The 16,264-nt window shown below is 48.6% G+C and overlaps 5 protein-coding genes across 5 annotated transcripts; 2 read left to right on the top strand and 3 right to left on the bottom strand.

The window, feature by feature from the left end:
* Positions 1-674: 674 nt before the first annotated feature.
* Positions 675-7,087, bottom strand: LAJ45_02132 (uncharacterized protein; the record flags this gene model as incomplete). The annotated part of the gene is made up of 13 exons (XM_046111724.1): positions 675-714; positions 779-1,815; positions 1,869-2,228; positions 2,280-3,189; positions 3,249-5,082; positions 5,212-5,333; positions 5,511-5,542; positions 5,595-5,603; positions 5,696-5,709; positions 5,967-5,982; positions 6,328-6,399; positions 6,828-6,898; positions 7,078-7,087. 13 exons carry the CDS (start codon positions 7,085-7,087, stop codon positions 675-677), a joined length of 4,527 nt encoding a protein of 1,508 aa, XP_045975668.1.
* A 1,563-nt stretch (positions 7,088-8,650) lies between these two features.
* Positions 8,651-9,154, top strand: LAJ45_02131 (uncharacterized protein; the record flags this gene model as incomplete). The annotated part of the gene is made up of 4 exons (XM_046111723.1): positions 8,651-8,761; positions 8,821-8,862; positions 8,936-8,968; positions 9,137-9,154. 4 exons carry the CDS (start codon positions 8,651-8,653, stop codon positions 9,152-9,154), a joined length of 204 nt encoding a protein of 67 aa, XP_045975667.1.
* Positions 9,155-11,235: 2,081 nt separating this feature from the next.
* LAJ45_02130 (uncharacterized protein) lies at positions 11,236-12,376 on the top strand (the record flags this gene model as incomplete). The annotated part of the gene is made up of 3 exons (XM_046111722.1): positions 11,236-11,263; positions 11,341-11,571; positions 11,634-12,376. The coding sequence occupies 3 exons, from the start codon at positions 11,236-11,238 to the stop codon at positions 12,374-12,376; spliced, it is 1,002 nt and encodes a 333-aa protein (XP_045975666.1).
* Positions 12,377-12,570: 194 nt separating this feature from the next.
* LAJ45_02129 (uncharacterized protein) lies at positions 12,571-13,534 on the bottom strand (the record flags this gene model as incomplete). Its single annotated transcript, XM_046111721.1, has 2 exons — positions 12,571-13,300; positions 13,386-13,534. The coding sequence occupies 2 exons, from the start codon at positions 13,532-13,534 to the stop codon at positions 12,571-12,573; spliced, it is 879 nt and encodes a 292-aa protein (XP_045975665.1).
* Positions 13,535-14,538: 1,004 nt separating this feature from the next.
* Positions 14,539-15,869, bottom strand: LAJ45_02128 (uncharacterized protein; the record flags this gene model as incomplete). Its single annotated transcript, XM_046111720.1, has 4 exons — positions 14,539-14,752; positions 14,810-15,329; positions 15,395-15,565; positions 15,641-15,869. 4 exons carry the CDS (start codon positions 15,867-15,869, stop codon positions 14,539-14,541), a joined length of 1,134 nt encoding a protein of 377 aa, XP_045975664.1.
* Positions 15,870-16,264: the final 395 nt, after the last annotated feature.

Below are 16,264 nucleotides of genomic sequence, written 5' to 3'. Positions count from 1 at the left end.
TCTGTCGGGACCCAATTACAACCAGCCAGTCAGTGATTCGATTTGTTAGCTAAAGGCGTTATCAATTTATAATTCTCGGACAGTGCTCTCCGCGCACGAATTCTTTAATGAGTTCGGCGAGCGCAGAAACATACCCACAAAATGCAGACTCACAAACACTGTAAAAGGGAAGTAAGGAATGAATGCAATAGAACTTTCTTCTTTCTTAACATACACTATACAAGCTCCTGAGGATGTTGGATCCCTAAATAGCTCAAATGCACAACCTCTTACCATTCAACCTGAACAACCAGACTAAATAAAATAAAAAACAGCCCCCCACCCCAACCAAGAATCCTTTGTTGAACTAATTCCTTCGTACTTCATATCTCATCCACATCGCAACATTACAGAAAAGCTGAGAAATATAGAAACAAAAAAGTGTCACCAAGACCTCCTCTCCGAAGACAAGCCAGATGAGAATACGGAATTAGCTGGCCAGCCTCCATCGAGAAAACATGGCAAAATCAATCACCCAAGTTAATATGTTATGAAGAAAATAAAACACCAATTCATTCAAATAGCACTATTCAATACCACCCACATCCATTCGTACAGCCCAAATATGTTTAAGGACAACCATAAATAATATCAAAGCACATCTCTTATTCGCGTTGCCATAAATGTGAGGGTCCTTACAGGGCATAAGGGTTTAGCGACCGGATAGTCAAGCAACTATACAAAGAGCCTATTAGCAATCGAATTTTCATTGATAGATATTGGGGGGAGTGGGGCATACGGAGGACTCTTGCTCAGCTCGGTCTTAAGGAAGACTGGAACCCTCGTCAGTTCCCTAACCTCCTGAATATAATCGCTCTTTTCCTCGCGCAAGGTGAACATATGCAAGTATTTTTCCTTGTTAGAAACCTCCGTGCTGTCTGTCTTCTCGCCAATCGTAGTGACAGACATTTTAGGGTCCGAGCGAGTTCGGTGAGGAGTTTGTGCGCTGGAAGGTTTCGTCGGTGATCCAGGCATGCTCTGAGTTGGTCGAGTATTTGACTGTGGCGGTGCCAAAGATGATTGCTCAGGAACAGGTGCTTGCTCTTCTTCTTCCTCCTCCTCCTCTTCTTCTTCCTCGTCATCATCGAATAATGCATCCTGATCATTGATAGACAGAGAAGAGATTTCCATCATTTTGCGTTGTTTCTCTTCCGCCTCATGAGCAGCCTTCTGTGCTGCAGCCTCGGCCTTCGCAGCAGCTGCAGCATTTGCCGCACGGAGGGCAGCACCACCCTTCGGACGTTCATCCTCGGGAATGTATACATTTGATTGGACTCCTTTCTCCCAGTACAGCTCCAAAACTCGGTTGGTCTTGTCAAATTCAGCCTTCTTCAAGGGAAGCTGGTCACAATGCACACGTTTCTCAAAACCGTATTCGGGGATTAGAACGTCGAACGCGGATTCGTAAACGTTGATAACAATGGCCTCACAAATTAACTCACCACCCTGCTCCTGTCGGCGTTTGTCGACGGCACGGCAAAGCTCGATGTGAATACTTTGCTCCTGCGCGTTTTTCGCCGAATCTTTCTTGACATTACACTGTTCGGCAGTCTTGGCCAAGGACTCAATATCCTCGGTGAATTCAATAGCACCATCAGATAGAACAGCCTCCAACTGGCGCTGCACGATTATGTCGGTGTAACGGCGGATGGGGCTGGTGAAATGAGTGTATAAAGGAAGATTGTAAAGATAGTGGCCGTGTATTTCAGCTGGTAATTTACCACCAACGAAGTACTTGGCGCGTTGCATTCCCTTGATAAGGAGGGTTTCCATGCCCTGTGCTCGGGTTAGTATTGCGTGGTCATCATATGTCAGTTATGTAAACATACCATTCGCACAACAGGATCTTCAAGGCGGAACAAGCTCGTTTGAAGTGCTGCACTACTAGAGATATCAATAGTATGACCAAGGCGGTTCATCCGTTCACCAAAGTTGTCTAGGCGACGCTGGTTAGGGCGGGCATGGCGGCGCAGCAGAGCCTTTTCGGGAAGGGCAGCAGCAATCTTTTGAGCAACAACCGCATTGGTCTTGACAAACAGTTCTTCAAGGACCTCGTACGCAGGGCGGGAGTGGAAGATATTGTCTTCGATGGGAATATTCTCGTCATCAAGTAAAGAAACCAAGCGCATAGCAGGGATCTCGTCATTGTCAGCGTTGTATCTTTCCTTGCGGAGTTTACGTGTAATATTCTGGCAAAAGTCAGCCTTAATTCGTGTAAAAACGGATCGTTCAACACTTACGTGCAAGAGGCCAATTTCCTCCTTGTAGTCTGCGGCGGTAGTTTCACCCCCGGCGTTCGAAATTATAGCATCAATATCACCAAACATAAAATTGGCATCATTCTTTACAATGGCCTTTCCCACCCATGTCTCCTCCTCAATGACCTTCCCATCCTTGGCATTGACTTGGAAGACAACACTGTATGTAAACCTATCCTGACCAGGCTTGAGGGAGATGAGTTCATCGGCTAACTTGGCAGGGAGCAATGGAACCGATCGGTTGATCAGCTCCACTCCAGTACCTCTCTTCTTTGCTTCCCTATCTACCAAAGAGTTGGGCTTGACGAAAAATGACACATCTGTGATATGAACACCAATTTCCCAAACTGTCTCAGAAACCTTTTTGGTGTGGAAAGCATGGCCGATAGCATCGGTATCCTTAGCATTAATACTGAAAGTCTTGAGGTCCCTGAAATCTTTACGCGCAGAAACGACTTCTTCAGCCTCTGATTCAACGGTCCAGTTGTCGAAGCCCACGTTGCGAATTACCGCGTCCGAGAAATCGTCTGGCCCAAAGTTGTTATCACGGAGGAGAGCATCAGTTTCAACCTTCATATCTCCCATTTCCCCGAGTTGCTCAAAAAGAGTACCGAAGGGATGGAGAGAGGTAATTGGCCAACGCTTAATACAAGCAACAAAAATACGGTTTGCATAGGCCTGGTGGTTCTCAACAAAGTCACGCGGCGCCTGTTCCGTAGGAATAGCAATCAGAGGAACCCTCTTATCTGTGGGCTTAAACCAAACAATCTTAGGCTTATCCTGCACTCTTTCGGGCTGAGACGGTCTTCCAGAGTGGCCTTCACGGGCTGCGCGCTCGGCTTCCTGCTTCTCCTTGGTAGCTTGACTACTAGGACGCAATAGACCAAGAGTACTAAAAGAAAGTCAGGTTAGATACAAATAGAACCGTATTTATAACTGGTCATAACATACCCGGAAAACATCTGCCCGGCGACTCGCTCAATAACGGCGACGATATGCCCAGCAAATAACGGCTTCTGCTCATCACTAACCTCCTCCTCTTCGACCAAAAGCAAGCTCTGCCCCTCCACCTCCACATCATCGTTCTTCTTCTGGGTAGGTCGTTGACGGAGACTTCCTCTCCTCTTGATACCTCCTGTTTGCTCTTGAGTACCGTCTGTACTAGCACCGGTGTCGGCGGAAGCACTAGTAGGTGCATTTGAAGGGCCCCCTCTAGTGTCGCTAATGTCTTTGCGCTTTTTCTTTTCCTCTTTCTCGCGCTTCTGACCCCAAACTTCATCGACATCGAGAAGCTCGACGGCAACCAAATCACCTTCCAAGGCCCTGTTTCGGTCCTTACTTCCACAAATGAAGATATCGGCGTCCAAGAGCCCATCCTGAGTAGAAACATACGCGTCACTTCTGTTCTTCTTATTGACCCTCAAGATACCAGATACCAATTGACCATCTGCCAAAAGCGCCGGCAAGTTAGCTTGCGGAAGATAGGGAGTGAACAAAGTCTTCCTCTGTTGTTGTGCCTGCTGATTGGACATATTCGGCCCTCCAACCTGGCCCATCTGTCCGAGTGTCATGCTTTGGGCGTTCAATGCTGCCTGTTGCATCTGAAGCTGGTTGAGTGTCTGTTGCTGCAACAATCCCGGGTTGAGTATGGGCTGTCCCATAAACATGTTTTGCCCAGGTCCAGGAAGCATCAGTCCCTGTTGGGCAGGGAAAGAGAAAGCCCCAATCGAAGCCCTCGCCCGGTGTCCCGGTTGAAATCCCATACCTTGAAGGTTCTGAAGGTCAACCGAAGCAACTGGCTGATGACCCTGCTGTTGATTCTGGTTCTGGTTCTGGTTGCGCCAGTTACCCTCATAATTTCTTGAGCCCTGGCGGTTATGACCTTGGAACCCAGAGTTACTGCCACGACGCTCCACATTACCGCCTTGTTGATTTCCGCCTTGTCCTGAAGAGGCTGCTCCTGCACCGGCATCATTCGTAGCCATAGGTGGGGGGAATTGAAAACCTCCAATGCGATTACCACCTACAGGGTTGTTGTTCCTGCCGTTCATGACCGCAAGACTCTGGCTTCTTCCGTGCCCACCTCTTCCTCCAGGTCTAGGAGGTGCAAGTGAAGTAGGTTTGTTGATTGCCGGAGTTGTCGCTGTAGCAGGTACTGAGCTGTTAGCAGTTGCAGGGCTAGAGCTTTCTCCGGCAGGCGCCGGAGTGGATGTTGGGCTAGCACCGCTGGTCGCTGCTGCTCCAGGAGCAGGGAACTGAAAATTGCCCTGTCCCCTCTGTGCTTGTGCCAATTGAGCCGCCTGAATCGCTTCAGGAAGAGCAAGTGAGTGTCTACGTTGATGACCACTGCTGGCAGCACCGCCTTGTCCGGCTGGTCCACCGGCTGGTCGGCGCTGAGGTGCAGCACCACCGCTTCCTGTTGAGTTAGAATGCCCTAGGGAGAATTCACCAAAAGCTCCGGCAGCACCCGATGAAGGGGCTGGGGGAGGTCCACCAGCAGCAGCACCCATGCCTGGCATAGCAGATTGGTTGCGCCTATGGGCAGAAGGCTGAGTAGGAGCACCCTGTGGCGCGGAACCTTGCTGATGCTGAGGAAACTGGAAGCTTCCCTGCTGTTGTTGAGGTGAAATATTGGGGATTTGATGTGGGATGTTGAAACCTTGTTGCTGTAGATGAGCTTGTCCAGGAAGCAGCCCCATGTTTGCGTACTGTTGATGCGCTGAGAGCATCTGTTGTTGCTGTGCTTGCAGCATCTCGATCTGTTGCTGAAGAGCCAATTGCTCCACTGCGCTCCTCTGTAAGCATGCTTCATGATAGGCAGGGTCTATTCCACCTCCTCTGGATCCTTGGGGACGGAACGGGTTTTGGGCAGCTTTGTTGGCCTCTGCCTGATGATGAAGAGAAATAGACATACTCATGAGCGGGGTCAGCTCCGAAGGCGACCTCCTATGTGCAATATGCAGCCTGCGACCTCCCGGCCCAGTAGGCTGCAGATTGTTGTTCTGTTGTTGCTGTTGTTGCTCCATTTTCTCGTTACTAATGATGGGTGTAAAATGTTCTCAAGTTAGCCAAACATTCTTTCCAAAACACAATCCGAACAGACAAAAGCTCAGTTGGCGGTGGACTTTATTTGGGTTACTAATTCAGGATGGGATGGGATGGGCTTTCTATGTAACAGTGCAGTAGATTGATAGTGAATCGACGGGGAATTACCTTATAAAAAGAGACCGTTCAGTTAATTTAAACTATGGCGGAATATTTGACCAGGGCAAAACCGGAGATCAATGCCGATTATACCTGAGAAATCTAGACAAGAAACCAAATTTCAAGTACCTCCTTATCAGAAAACAATTACAATGTAATACGTGAGGCGAGGCAACAAAACTAATGTAGCATACCAAATGTCGAATAGCTTTGTTTCAAAAAAAAATTTCAATTCGTTGCAAGTACGTTTTCAAATGCAGTCGTAAGAAGTAGAAATTCAAGCAGTTGGTAGTAGTTAGAAGAGAAAGAGGTTGGATTGATTGATTTGAAACGTTATCCAAAAAAAAACGCAGTAGCAAGTTGAAAAGTAAAGAAGAAAATTGGACTGGATCCTTTTTTTCTCTTTTCTTTTCCTCTTTTTCCCTTGTATCTGGAGATGGTTGATTAATGGAATCAACGAAATACGAATCTCAAGGAGGGACTGTGATGAGTTGTAATGTATATTGACTGCTAGCTCTGCTTGCCAGCTTTTGTGAGATCACCGTTTCAGTCTTGTGGAGCAAGTGACTGCAAGCGATGTCTATATTGAAGTTGCGTCGGGGCGCGCAGTTATTGGAGTAATAGGCGATGGTAGTCAAGGGAGAGGCGGGTAGTAGTAGTAGTAGCAGAAGAAGGGAGAGTCGATGGATGATGGGAAAGAAAGGAAGGGTCACAACGAGAGGTAGGAATGGAAGAGAGTAAGAGATCGTTATTAGGGAGGGTGAGAGGTTTTTTTTTTCCCTTTGGTGGGATAGACGGGGGGATGTCTGTGGGTTTTATTTGATACCACAATATTGTGCGCAATGTCGATTGGTTGGAGGGGCAGGGTTTGGCTCTCCGGGCTAAGGAGAGGGGTGGGCTAATCAGATACACTTGTTAGAAGGAGAGGCTTGACTAGGACAGAGACATGTATGTGTCCAAATGGACGAAAAAGAAAAGGGTTGGATTGAGGGATTGAGATTCGAACGGGGGGGAGGTTTTATGGAACAGATAATCGGAAGGTGGGAGGAGGGACGGGACAAGGGATGACTGGGGGCGGCGAGGGTTGACCGATTGACTGGTTTACTGAAGGAAGGTAGGATAAGGCAAAAGCTGAGCAATGGCAAGGGTGTACGAGGAGGGGAGTTGGCAGGCACGGACTCCCGTTGGGTATTGAACGTTTTAGGGTGTGGAGCATCACTGGCAACGTGAGGGAATGGGCTGCGTGTTCAGAATTGGCAAAGCGGGAATGAACAAGCACGCTAGAAGAACCAAGGGCGCCATGTATCAATCTGGTCTCTCGCATACCTTTGACAATAGAGTACGTGTGTGTAGTACAGTAGGGCACGCCGTACTAGAGAGTGACAAAGATGTGCCTTCTGAATAAGAGATAGTTAAGAGGGTAGGTGAAGGAAAAAAGGAAGGGAGGATGGAATTGAGAGGTGAGGAGGGAAGAGCATTAGAAGGTCAAGGTCATGCTATGACGAGAGCTCGATGATCGATGGAGTTTGAGCAGTTTGGCGGCGAGGGGTTCCTATGCGTACCAGGATTACCGAACCATCCATCATCGGATGGCGAAATGCAAACAAGCGAACGAATTTGGCTAACTGGACTCGGGAGACGGAAAGACCTCTTGCGACGCTTGGCATGTGGTGGGGGAAGAACCTGGCTGGAGCTTTAGTTTTAGTTCAACATGCTCTAGAGTACAGTCACAACTCGATATGCCGGATCTCAATACGCCGGATCCCTTGCTATCCCGTACGAAATCCTCTGGGTTTTGGTTTTTTTTACTGCAAAATCAATTTGCTATCCCGAATTTTTTGCTATCCCGTATGAAATCCTTCGAATCTTGGCAGTCCGGCATATCGAGTTGCGACTGTACCTAGAGTGCTGTGTGCACATCACACATGCCTCTCTCCTCCGGAGCTCAAGTCTGAACCGATACATCGAGTTGTGTTCTGGTTCTGGGTATCAAACCCTGGTGACAACGGTTGTCGCGGTCGGTCTGTGCCTGTCTCTCAAGAGGATGTCATTCCGTGCATGCCCCCAACCTCCATATCTCACACAACGCTTAAGCTTGAGAAGTCTTGTTCCTATCTAATCGGATCTTTCCGTTCCCCACACTGTCGACGACATCGCGGACAGCCAAACAGCCCAATCCTAACAATCACCGCGATGATGTGCCTTAAAAACACACGTGTGTTGGTCTATTGGCAAAATATTTCCATAAAGTCTAGTACCAAGACCACAGGCAGATGAGATTAGAAGAGCGCCATTACATAAGATTGTTTACCGGGCTAAGCTTGCCATCTAAAGACAGTTGCGGAGTGCATACTGCTGTTCCAAGTCACAACCATGCAGTATCACCTGACGGCGCGTCGAGTGTGATCTACCGTTGGGCGGTTGATGTTTACCCATGTAACAGCTTCCACGTACCGCGAATACGGTACAGCCGCCGGCCAACCCTTTGTGACCAGGGACATGTTTGTTTCCGTGGATTTGTCCAGAATACCTGTCCCAAAGATAGAATAATCGAGGGTCAAGCCGTGATCCCAGGACAATGGACATGTGCTTCTACTGTGTGAATGAGCTCTTTGTCAATCCCGAGGTCTAACACAACTAACACAGCTACCAGGACAGAATACTATATCAAACCGATGATTGAAACACCTCAGTATAGGCACTGCTTTCGCCGGTCGTTTCGGCGAGGCCTTTTCACTTGCTACGAGGAAGAAGCGCCGTCGTGCACACATGGGGACTGCCGAGGGGAGATCCAAAGTGGCTGGTATGTAACAAGATACATAGGAGAACACAGGATTAATTATCGCTATAATCGGTACAATCGGCAAACTATACAAACTCATCCAAAGAGAAAGCGTTGTTTAGGGTCGCGTTACAAATAAACATGTTAACCCTATGGTAACACAGTCCTTAGTTTCTACTCGTCTTAGCCAGATCAGGTAGCAGGAACTGATCCTTGAAGGCTGTGTATATGTCCCAATGTTTCATAATAGCTAACAGCAGATTCATATAGGATCAAGCTCTTGAAGTCTACCAGCGAGCCCAATACGACCTAATATATCGAGTGATCTATTATGAAGGGATTAGCAAAACCGATATCGATCTAGGCAATGAAACACTTAGGTGCATGTACTGAAGTGTATCTACTTAGTCTCTTACCAATCCCCTATGAGCAGCTTGCTGCCATAGGGTCTGGTGTGGCAAACGCTGCCGAGGAAATAGTAAGTATACTTGACCCCCGAGCACCTTTCTCCACTATAATTAGCTTACGAGCCATCAGCTTCAAAAGATTATCATGAACCCCCATACATATCTAACAGTAGTATTTCATACTTCGTTGGTCCAGCATTAATTCCGCCAGCCCTGAATTCCTAATACAAGTTGAATGTGCCAAGATCGAGCCCAGAGAGGCACCTCGGAGGTTTGAGGTTGGTACCATTTTATGAATCTCTGAAGTATTGACCGAGCAAGGTCCGAGGAAGGCCCAAAGAGACCCCACAACACGAGAAAAACCGTTGCCCTATTATTTCACTTCGTTATGATACCTATCGCTATTTTGTAATGTTTTCCCGGGGGTTTATAGCTGATAGGGTCAGGGTTTCTGCTATTACTAGACGAAGCACAAACCAGGAATCGAGCCGACAGGTACATGTACGCCCCTCTACTTTTGCTTTTACATACATTTACATACTCGTAGCTTCATGACGTTTCCGAACAAGACTGCTATTGCATACCATGCAAAAAAGCGCCAAATCCACCTTTTTGTATGTCATGCAATATTGGTCGTGTTCGGAAACGCTATGAAGCTACGAGTATATAGAGTACATGTACTTTAATATACTCTACATTCGAACCTAAACTACATAGATACATACATGTATGTATGTAGGTGCATGTACAGGGTGTTCACCCTAAATACCGAGAACATCGATTTATTGGTTCGAAATTGTATGGGCGCCACGCGTGGCAACCAAAAGTGACCAACAACCTTCAGAGTTACAATGCATTACAATGGGCTTAGCCACACAATTTGTATGTTGGAAAAAAGTCTGAAGAACTTTCACATATCTTCACTTAAAAAGTCGAAATATTTAACTAAAAATACAAAAAAATAACCACAGAATAGGGCTCGCTCCCTGCTTGATCTGAGCAGTGTTTTGATGTTTTTAAAGAAATTTTGGGGGGAGTTCCAAAAGATCGGGGGTGAGAAAGAGTCAAATTGCGGTGGTGGAGGTTACATTGCAAACACTAGGACATACACCCTCAAATACCTACTTAGCCGCCAAGTTGTCACTTTTCGAAAAAATTCAACCAATCTCGGACCGGTCCAGAATAAAATTTCCTAAATGAGGGTTCTTCACACATACCGTGAACACCCTGTACATAGTACGTAGGGCATGCATGTGGAGATGACTGGATGTCGCCACCACGTTTGCCCTGAGAGACATTAAAATAAGGTTAGATTTAAGTCGAGTGCCTGCACACACTTAATATAGTTCCTATTACCCCAAGCACTTACACCAAATGGATCATTATCCAAAGCTCAAGTCCATTTCTAGGATTTGAATGTAAGATATTCTCATATGGGAAACTTGACTTTTGTAGGCAAAATATCAACCTAAAATCCCGAGAATCATAAGGTACTATATATCTTTCTAGAAATTGTTACGGCCAGTAATTACGAAAACAGCTATAGCTGCATGTAATTTGGGTTGGCTGAGATGTATGTACAGTAACGACATGAGCTATGATCAGTGGCCCGTTCCTAACTGCGGGCAAGGGACAAGGGTCCATTTAGCCTTTGTCTCATTTGATAGCCTAGGGGTATGTTAGTAATAATGACTTCATGTGCCTATATATTTGAGCCAAGAGTCAATTAATTTATAACCTCATCCCTTAGTAATGCCCTTAAAGTCTCAACCTCAACTCTACATGATTATAGCAGGACATTGTCCTTATTCGTTTTGCATTACTACATGTAGCATAGGGTGAATGCTTTTGTGTATCACAAGTACTGGCAACGAGCGGCCTCTGGACGCATTAATTAAGTCTAAAAAGATATGAATCTGAATGAAGACCATGGTCGTAATATACGAGCTTCCGAGTGCGATGTAATCAGCTTCGGGTCCCCTGTATGCATACTTTATTTCAAGTAGAACCTTGATCTATAATATCCTTTGAGCACATGTGTACAGTATATGTAGCTACACAAGTATTTATGATTAATGATTACCTAGTAGGTTCTCGGCGTTGCAAACGGGTTGAACGAGTGACTGATCATGAACAGTACAGAGACTGCAGGGATTATCTCACACCTCCGATGCATGCAACAAAGTCCGTCAAGTCCGATTCCGGTCTTACTTGATACATCATGTAGGTACATACAAGCAGTAATAACTAAACCCAGATCTTTCTGTCTATCCGCCGACATGTGGCAACTTCGTATCTCTGGAGGCTCTCGTCGCTCTCTTACATAGCATAAAACACAACTGTTGAGTGATCCATGCCTTTCCACATACGTCAGCCGAGGTCCCAACAACAAAACTGGACACGGTATCTATGCGCCAAGAAAATGGAAAAAAATAGCCAGCTCGGGACTCCTTCCAGTCTCGATTCTTCACATAAGACTGTCCCAGATCTAGTTCTGTGAATTCAACTCCTTATCCCACATCGTCGGCCCATCCTATCAATTGAAATGATTTCCCTTAAGATTGAACCTAGGGGTATGCTTTTTTCTTTCCAAATTGATTGCTAGAGAGAGAGAGAGAGGCTTTTGCTGACACTCCCGGATATCCACTAGGTCGTCCCATTAGGAACCTCCCATCATCTATTGAGATTGATCTGGCAACCTGCACTACGGAATCGCTCTACACGCGTCTTTCTGCAACAACTGGCCTTTCCCGTGACCGTCTGAGGCTCACCAAGGGTAGTGATGGTAGCGTTATTTCCGTAAAGAAGGATTCCGGGAAAGATGTTATGGTGGAGGAGCTCGGACTCCTGAAAGACAGCAAAATCTTCGCCAAAGATTTGGGTAGGTCTTCTCATACCCTACCCCCTGCTCGCGTGACGTAGAGTACTAAACTTTGCCCAAAGGTCCTCAGATAGGCTGGCGCACAGTCTTTCAGATCGAATACATCGGGCCTATTATCATGCACCCTTTGGCATTGCTTTACCTCCGCCCTTACCTATACTCCAACTCACCTCTCAACCCCCTCTCCCACATCCCATACTTCCCTACAACAGATGTTATACCACCAGCAACAACAGTCCAGAAGGTACTGTGCATTCTTACAACCCTGCACTTTGTCAAACGCGAGTTTGAAACCACATTTGTCCACCGCTTCTCGGCAAACACCATGCCGTTTAATTATGTATTCCGCAATTCCGCGCACTACTGGCTCCTTAGCGGTCTCTTGATGGCGCTGTTTCTTTACACGCCTGCGCCCACTACTGCTGGCTCTTGGTGGCCGAGTTCCTTACGCGCTGAGAATAACCCCGCGGTTCTTTACGGTGGTATTGCGCTGTGGGTATTTGCGCAGCTTTCAAATTTCGCGACCCACATGACATTACGCTCACTCCGCCCTGAAGGATCCACCAAGAGAGCTATCCCGACGGGCTATGGGTTCGACACGGTCACATGCCCGAACTATAGCTTTGAGGTTTTGGGCTGGTTGGCGGTATGGCTTATTTCGGGAGGAAACTGGTCAGTGGGTCTCTTTATCGCCGTGGGTGGGGTTACTATGGCTAAATGGGCGATGAAGAAGGAGAGGAGATATAGGAAGGAGTTTGGGAGTGCATACAAGAAGAAGAAGGTTATGATTCCATGGATTTTGTAAGATATTTAGATATCATGAGGGCCAGTAGGATAGTTATCAGAAATATATGGTATTGGAGCTTTCAAAAGTCACTAAAGTATATAAGATGTGCCTGATCAATTATGGATAGTAATGTGTAACTTTATAAATTAGTCGACTAAAAAAACAAAAAAACATAACGCCAATTGCCTCTATGAAATCAAGATTAACTATAGCTACTCTTCCATAGCCTCTTCCAAGACTCTTCTCCTCTCCAATGCCATTTCCAACTCATCAACCCCCCACAGCCCCCCCTCCCTCCTCCACACCTTCACCTGCTTCTCCACAAACTCCGTCACGCCCTTCATCCCCACCACCAAAAACCCCAACTCCTCCCTCTCAACATCAAACACTTCCCACCAACCCCCCGGCAACTTCACCCCCTCCTCCCTCGCCGCCAAATACACCGCCGCAACCGCCAGCGAGTTCGGCTGATGCGTCAGATACAGCAAACCGGGGCTCACCAGCGCATCCGTCAAATACCCAAACGCCCTCCTCACCACGGCGCCGTCCAGCGCGTCCAGCGCCTGCAGATAATTAATCGCCAGCGTATACGGCAGGCTCACGGCCGTCTGGAAGCCCGTTGCTCTTAGGATCTGGGTCTCGGCGGCGAGGAGCGCGGTGCGCGCGGTGTAGTAGGTGGACTCGGAGACGTAGTACTGCTCGGGGGTTACCGCTGCCACGGCGGCTTTGGATGGCGGGGGGGAGATGGGGGAGGGGGAGGGGCACGAGAGGAGATAGGTGGTGACGTTGATGATGTCGCGGGGCTTGGTGGGGTGCTCGGTGAGCTTTGTGGAGAGGTAGAGGGCGCCATGGACGGTGGGGAGGAGGGGGTAGGCGCGAAGGCTGGAGAGGAGGTAGAAGCGCTGGAAGAGGATTGAGGCTGTTGCGATTGTCTTTTGCGGCCTATGGATGGCGGGTTAGTATAAGCTGTCCGTGAGTTTTGTGTGTGTATAGGGGAGGAGGGGGGAGAGAAGGGAGGGGGACTGACAGTTGTAGGAGGATTCCGGCGGATTGGATGAGTGTGCAGCCGGCCCAGCGGAGGGTGGTTTCGAGGTCGGCGGGGACGCCGTCGGAGAGGCTGGGGGAGGAGGCGAGCTGCTCGGCGGTGGCGAGGGGATTGCAGAGGAGGGAGACCATTGTGTGGTGCGGTGGTGGTGGGATTGATTGAGCGGTTGTGAGCTCGCGGTTTGGAGACGTGGTGAGGCTCCGCGGTATCCCTGTTGTTGGAGTGGATATGCATATACACGAGATATCACTCGCTTGGGGCCAAGGGGTGGGTTTGTAGATTAATTATGGGGGGGATACTGGCTGTGTAGGAATGCTGTGAAATTAGGAGATATATAGTATCTTTTGGTATTGGATATTGGGACGCTTATCTACTGACGATCTGGAGCTCTAAAGGGGTTTAATTGAATAATACTGATCTGACAGATGTATCTACATATCAAATCCTATATCCTGGAATATAGAGAGGGACTTATATGAAATACATGTAGTCAAGTGTTAGGGTCATGGTATTTGTGTAGGCATAGTCCGTTCGCGAACGATAACATCTAACAAATAGTTAATAGTTATCAAGATACTAATTTGCCCTAGAAACACCTATATCTAGACGATAGGGAGGCCAAACTTTCACAAATTATTAGAGCGGCGACGTTGGCGGTATAAAAGTGAAATCTGTGTGCAGAAACTTAAAATTATCTTCATGAACGAGTGAGATTCCGTGACTCCATTACACTCCTTCACCCACCATCACTTACCCAAATATATGTATATAGCGTATGGGGGCACGTAGATTACGTTTCACAACCGGTGTACTCCAAGATAGCAACCTCGACGTCTCTTTCCTTTGAACATGTAGTCCTCTTCGAGACGACTCCTGGGCGCCGAGTGGCCACCACATTTAACCTGCCAGTTCCTAGTGGAGCAGAAGTTTGAGATGCCAAGCGTCTCATTCACCGCTGCGGGAGAGCAGGATCGTCTTCTCGAGCAGCTAACAGCTCTAAACACACAGCTCTTAGCAACAATGCCGGACTGTATACCTTCTGGTGCCGTAGAATCCAGGGCGTACACCGTTCCAAACAGCCAACAACTTGCAACTACAATTACAGTTCTATAAAACGCACAGTGCATCCACAAGTTTACGAATATTCGTCCTGGCTACCCAGGACCTCGTAGATTATGCACCTACCGCTCTTCTCCCCCGCAGCGCCCTCACGCGGCAGTCTAAGTATCGTATACCCGTTCTCACCGCCATTCAGCGAACCATGCGCATTCGCACCCCAACTAATCGGGGAGTTCTCAAAGCCATGCACCGTGATGGCCGCCCATCCATCCTTCCCGTCCATCGAAGCACTACACAACACCCCTATCAGAACACCCGCACACACCGCACTTGGAAGAACAACTTACTTCACAGCTCTCCACAGCCGCCCAATCCACGTAGCAGGCACCATCCCCCGCCACGTCAACCTCATCACACTCCCCGCCACGCCGTCCTCAACCTCATACGTCGACAGCAGCGGATCCACGGTGTCCCTCACCCTCACCCGATCCGCCGCCCCCGTCGCCCCCAGCTGTACCATTGCAAGCCATTCATACACGCCCAGCGCCCACTCGCGCCACATCTCCCTATGGAACTCCGCCTTCTCCGACTTCCCCCCACCAGCGATTCGCGAGCCTTCCGGCGCCACCAAACCAGGAACCAGAACGTCCGTGGTGGCCACAACAACCGGCATCTGCATATCGCGCGGCAGCGCCGACAGCGCCGACAGCACGGGGCATGAAACGGTCTCTGGCATCTTGGCTTGGTTGAGGTCGCAGAACAGCCATGTCACGGGGTCTTTGAGCACGTTTGAGAAGCTCCAGACGAGGCGGTCGAAGTTCTTTTTGCCGGGGGACATGCTGGGGTCGCGGAGGTTGTGTTCGACGACTGTTTTTTCCTACTGTTTAGTTTTTGAAGGAGGGGAGTAGAGGATAGGGGAGGGAGGAGTGTACGGTATCGCCGAGGCCGCTTGCTACCAGCGGTGTTTCCAAAGCGCGCAGGCTTCCCGACCAGCCCTGCGGTCTCATACGTCTCATGCCTCAGCGAGAGCCGCAAGATGCCAGAGGTGAGGGTATAGATATTATCCGCATCGACCCTCCCCTGGGACAGCATAATCACGTCTCCTACATTCACCCACTCACATGCCGTTAACCATCACCCACCACCACCAATTGCGGGGTGTGCCAGACGAAACGAACCCGACTTTATATACTTATTCAGGAACCCCGTCTCCAGCAGCGCCGACAGCGGCGCCCGGAAGCGCCAGCACCGCAGCGGCTGCGCGAGCGCGGGGCCGAGGCCAGCGGAAATGAGGGTGTAGAGGTCGGTGGGGAGGACGAGGTCGACGCGGTGGTTGTAGGTGTGTGTTTGGATGGTCTTGTCGGGAGACTTGTTGAGCGTGATGTGGAGGCGGGATGACGGCGCCATTGTTCTTGTGTGTCTGTGTGGTGGGGTGTTGGTGGGAATTGAGTATGGTGGGATGTTGGTTGGAATGTTACTAACGTGGGATGGATGGTTGTGTTGGAAATGCTTGGCCGGGGGTCGAGTGATGGTTCGTGATGCGGGCGCGGAGGTTGGTAATGTTGTGGGAGGGGTCTGTATAACACGGCGGCCTCATTATGACTTATAGGGCTGGGAGTTCCCAAGTCGTGTCGGTATGGGAGAACTAAAGGCATGCCTCTTGACCCCTCCTTTGGTATTTCCGTCATACCTGTACTTTTCCCTGAGTACGAAGTACGAGCTCGTCGAAGAATCCCAAACCTTGAATTCCAGTCACAAAGCGACCCTGATTCATCACCTCAGTAAAATAGAAAGAAAAAGAT

Source organism: Morchella importuna (genome assembly GCF_003444635.1).
Source record: "Morchella importuna strain M04M26 chromosome Unknown Morimp01GS003, whole genome shotgun sequence".
Classification (NCBI taxonomy): domain Eukaryota; kingdom Fungi; phylum Ascomycota; class Pezizomycetes; order Pezizales; family Morchellaceae; genus Morchella; species Morchella importuna.
The sequence above is the reverse complement of the archived record's forward strand: the minus strand, read 5'-3'. Positions and strand labels throughout refer to the sequence as shown.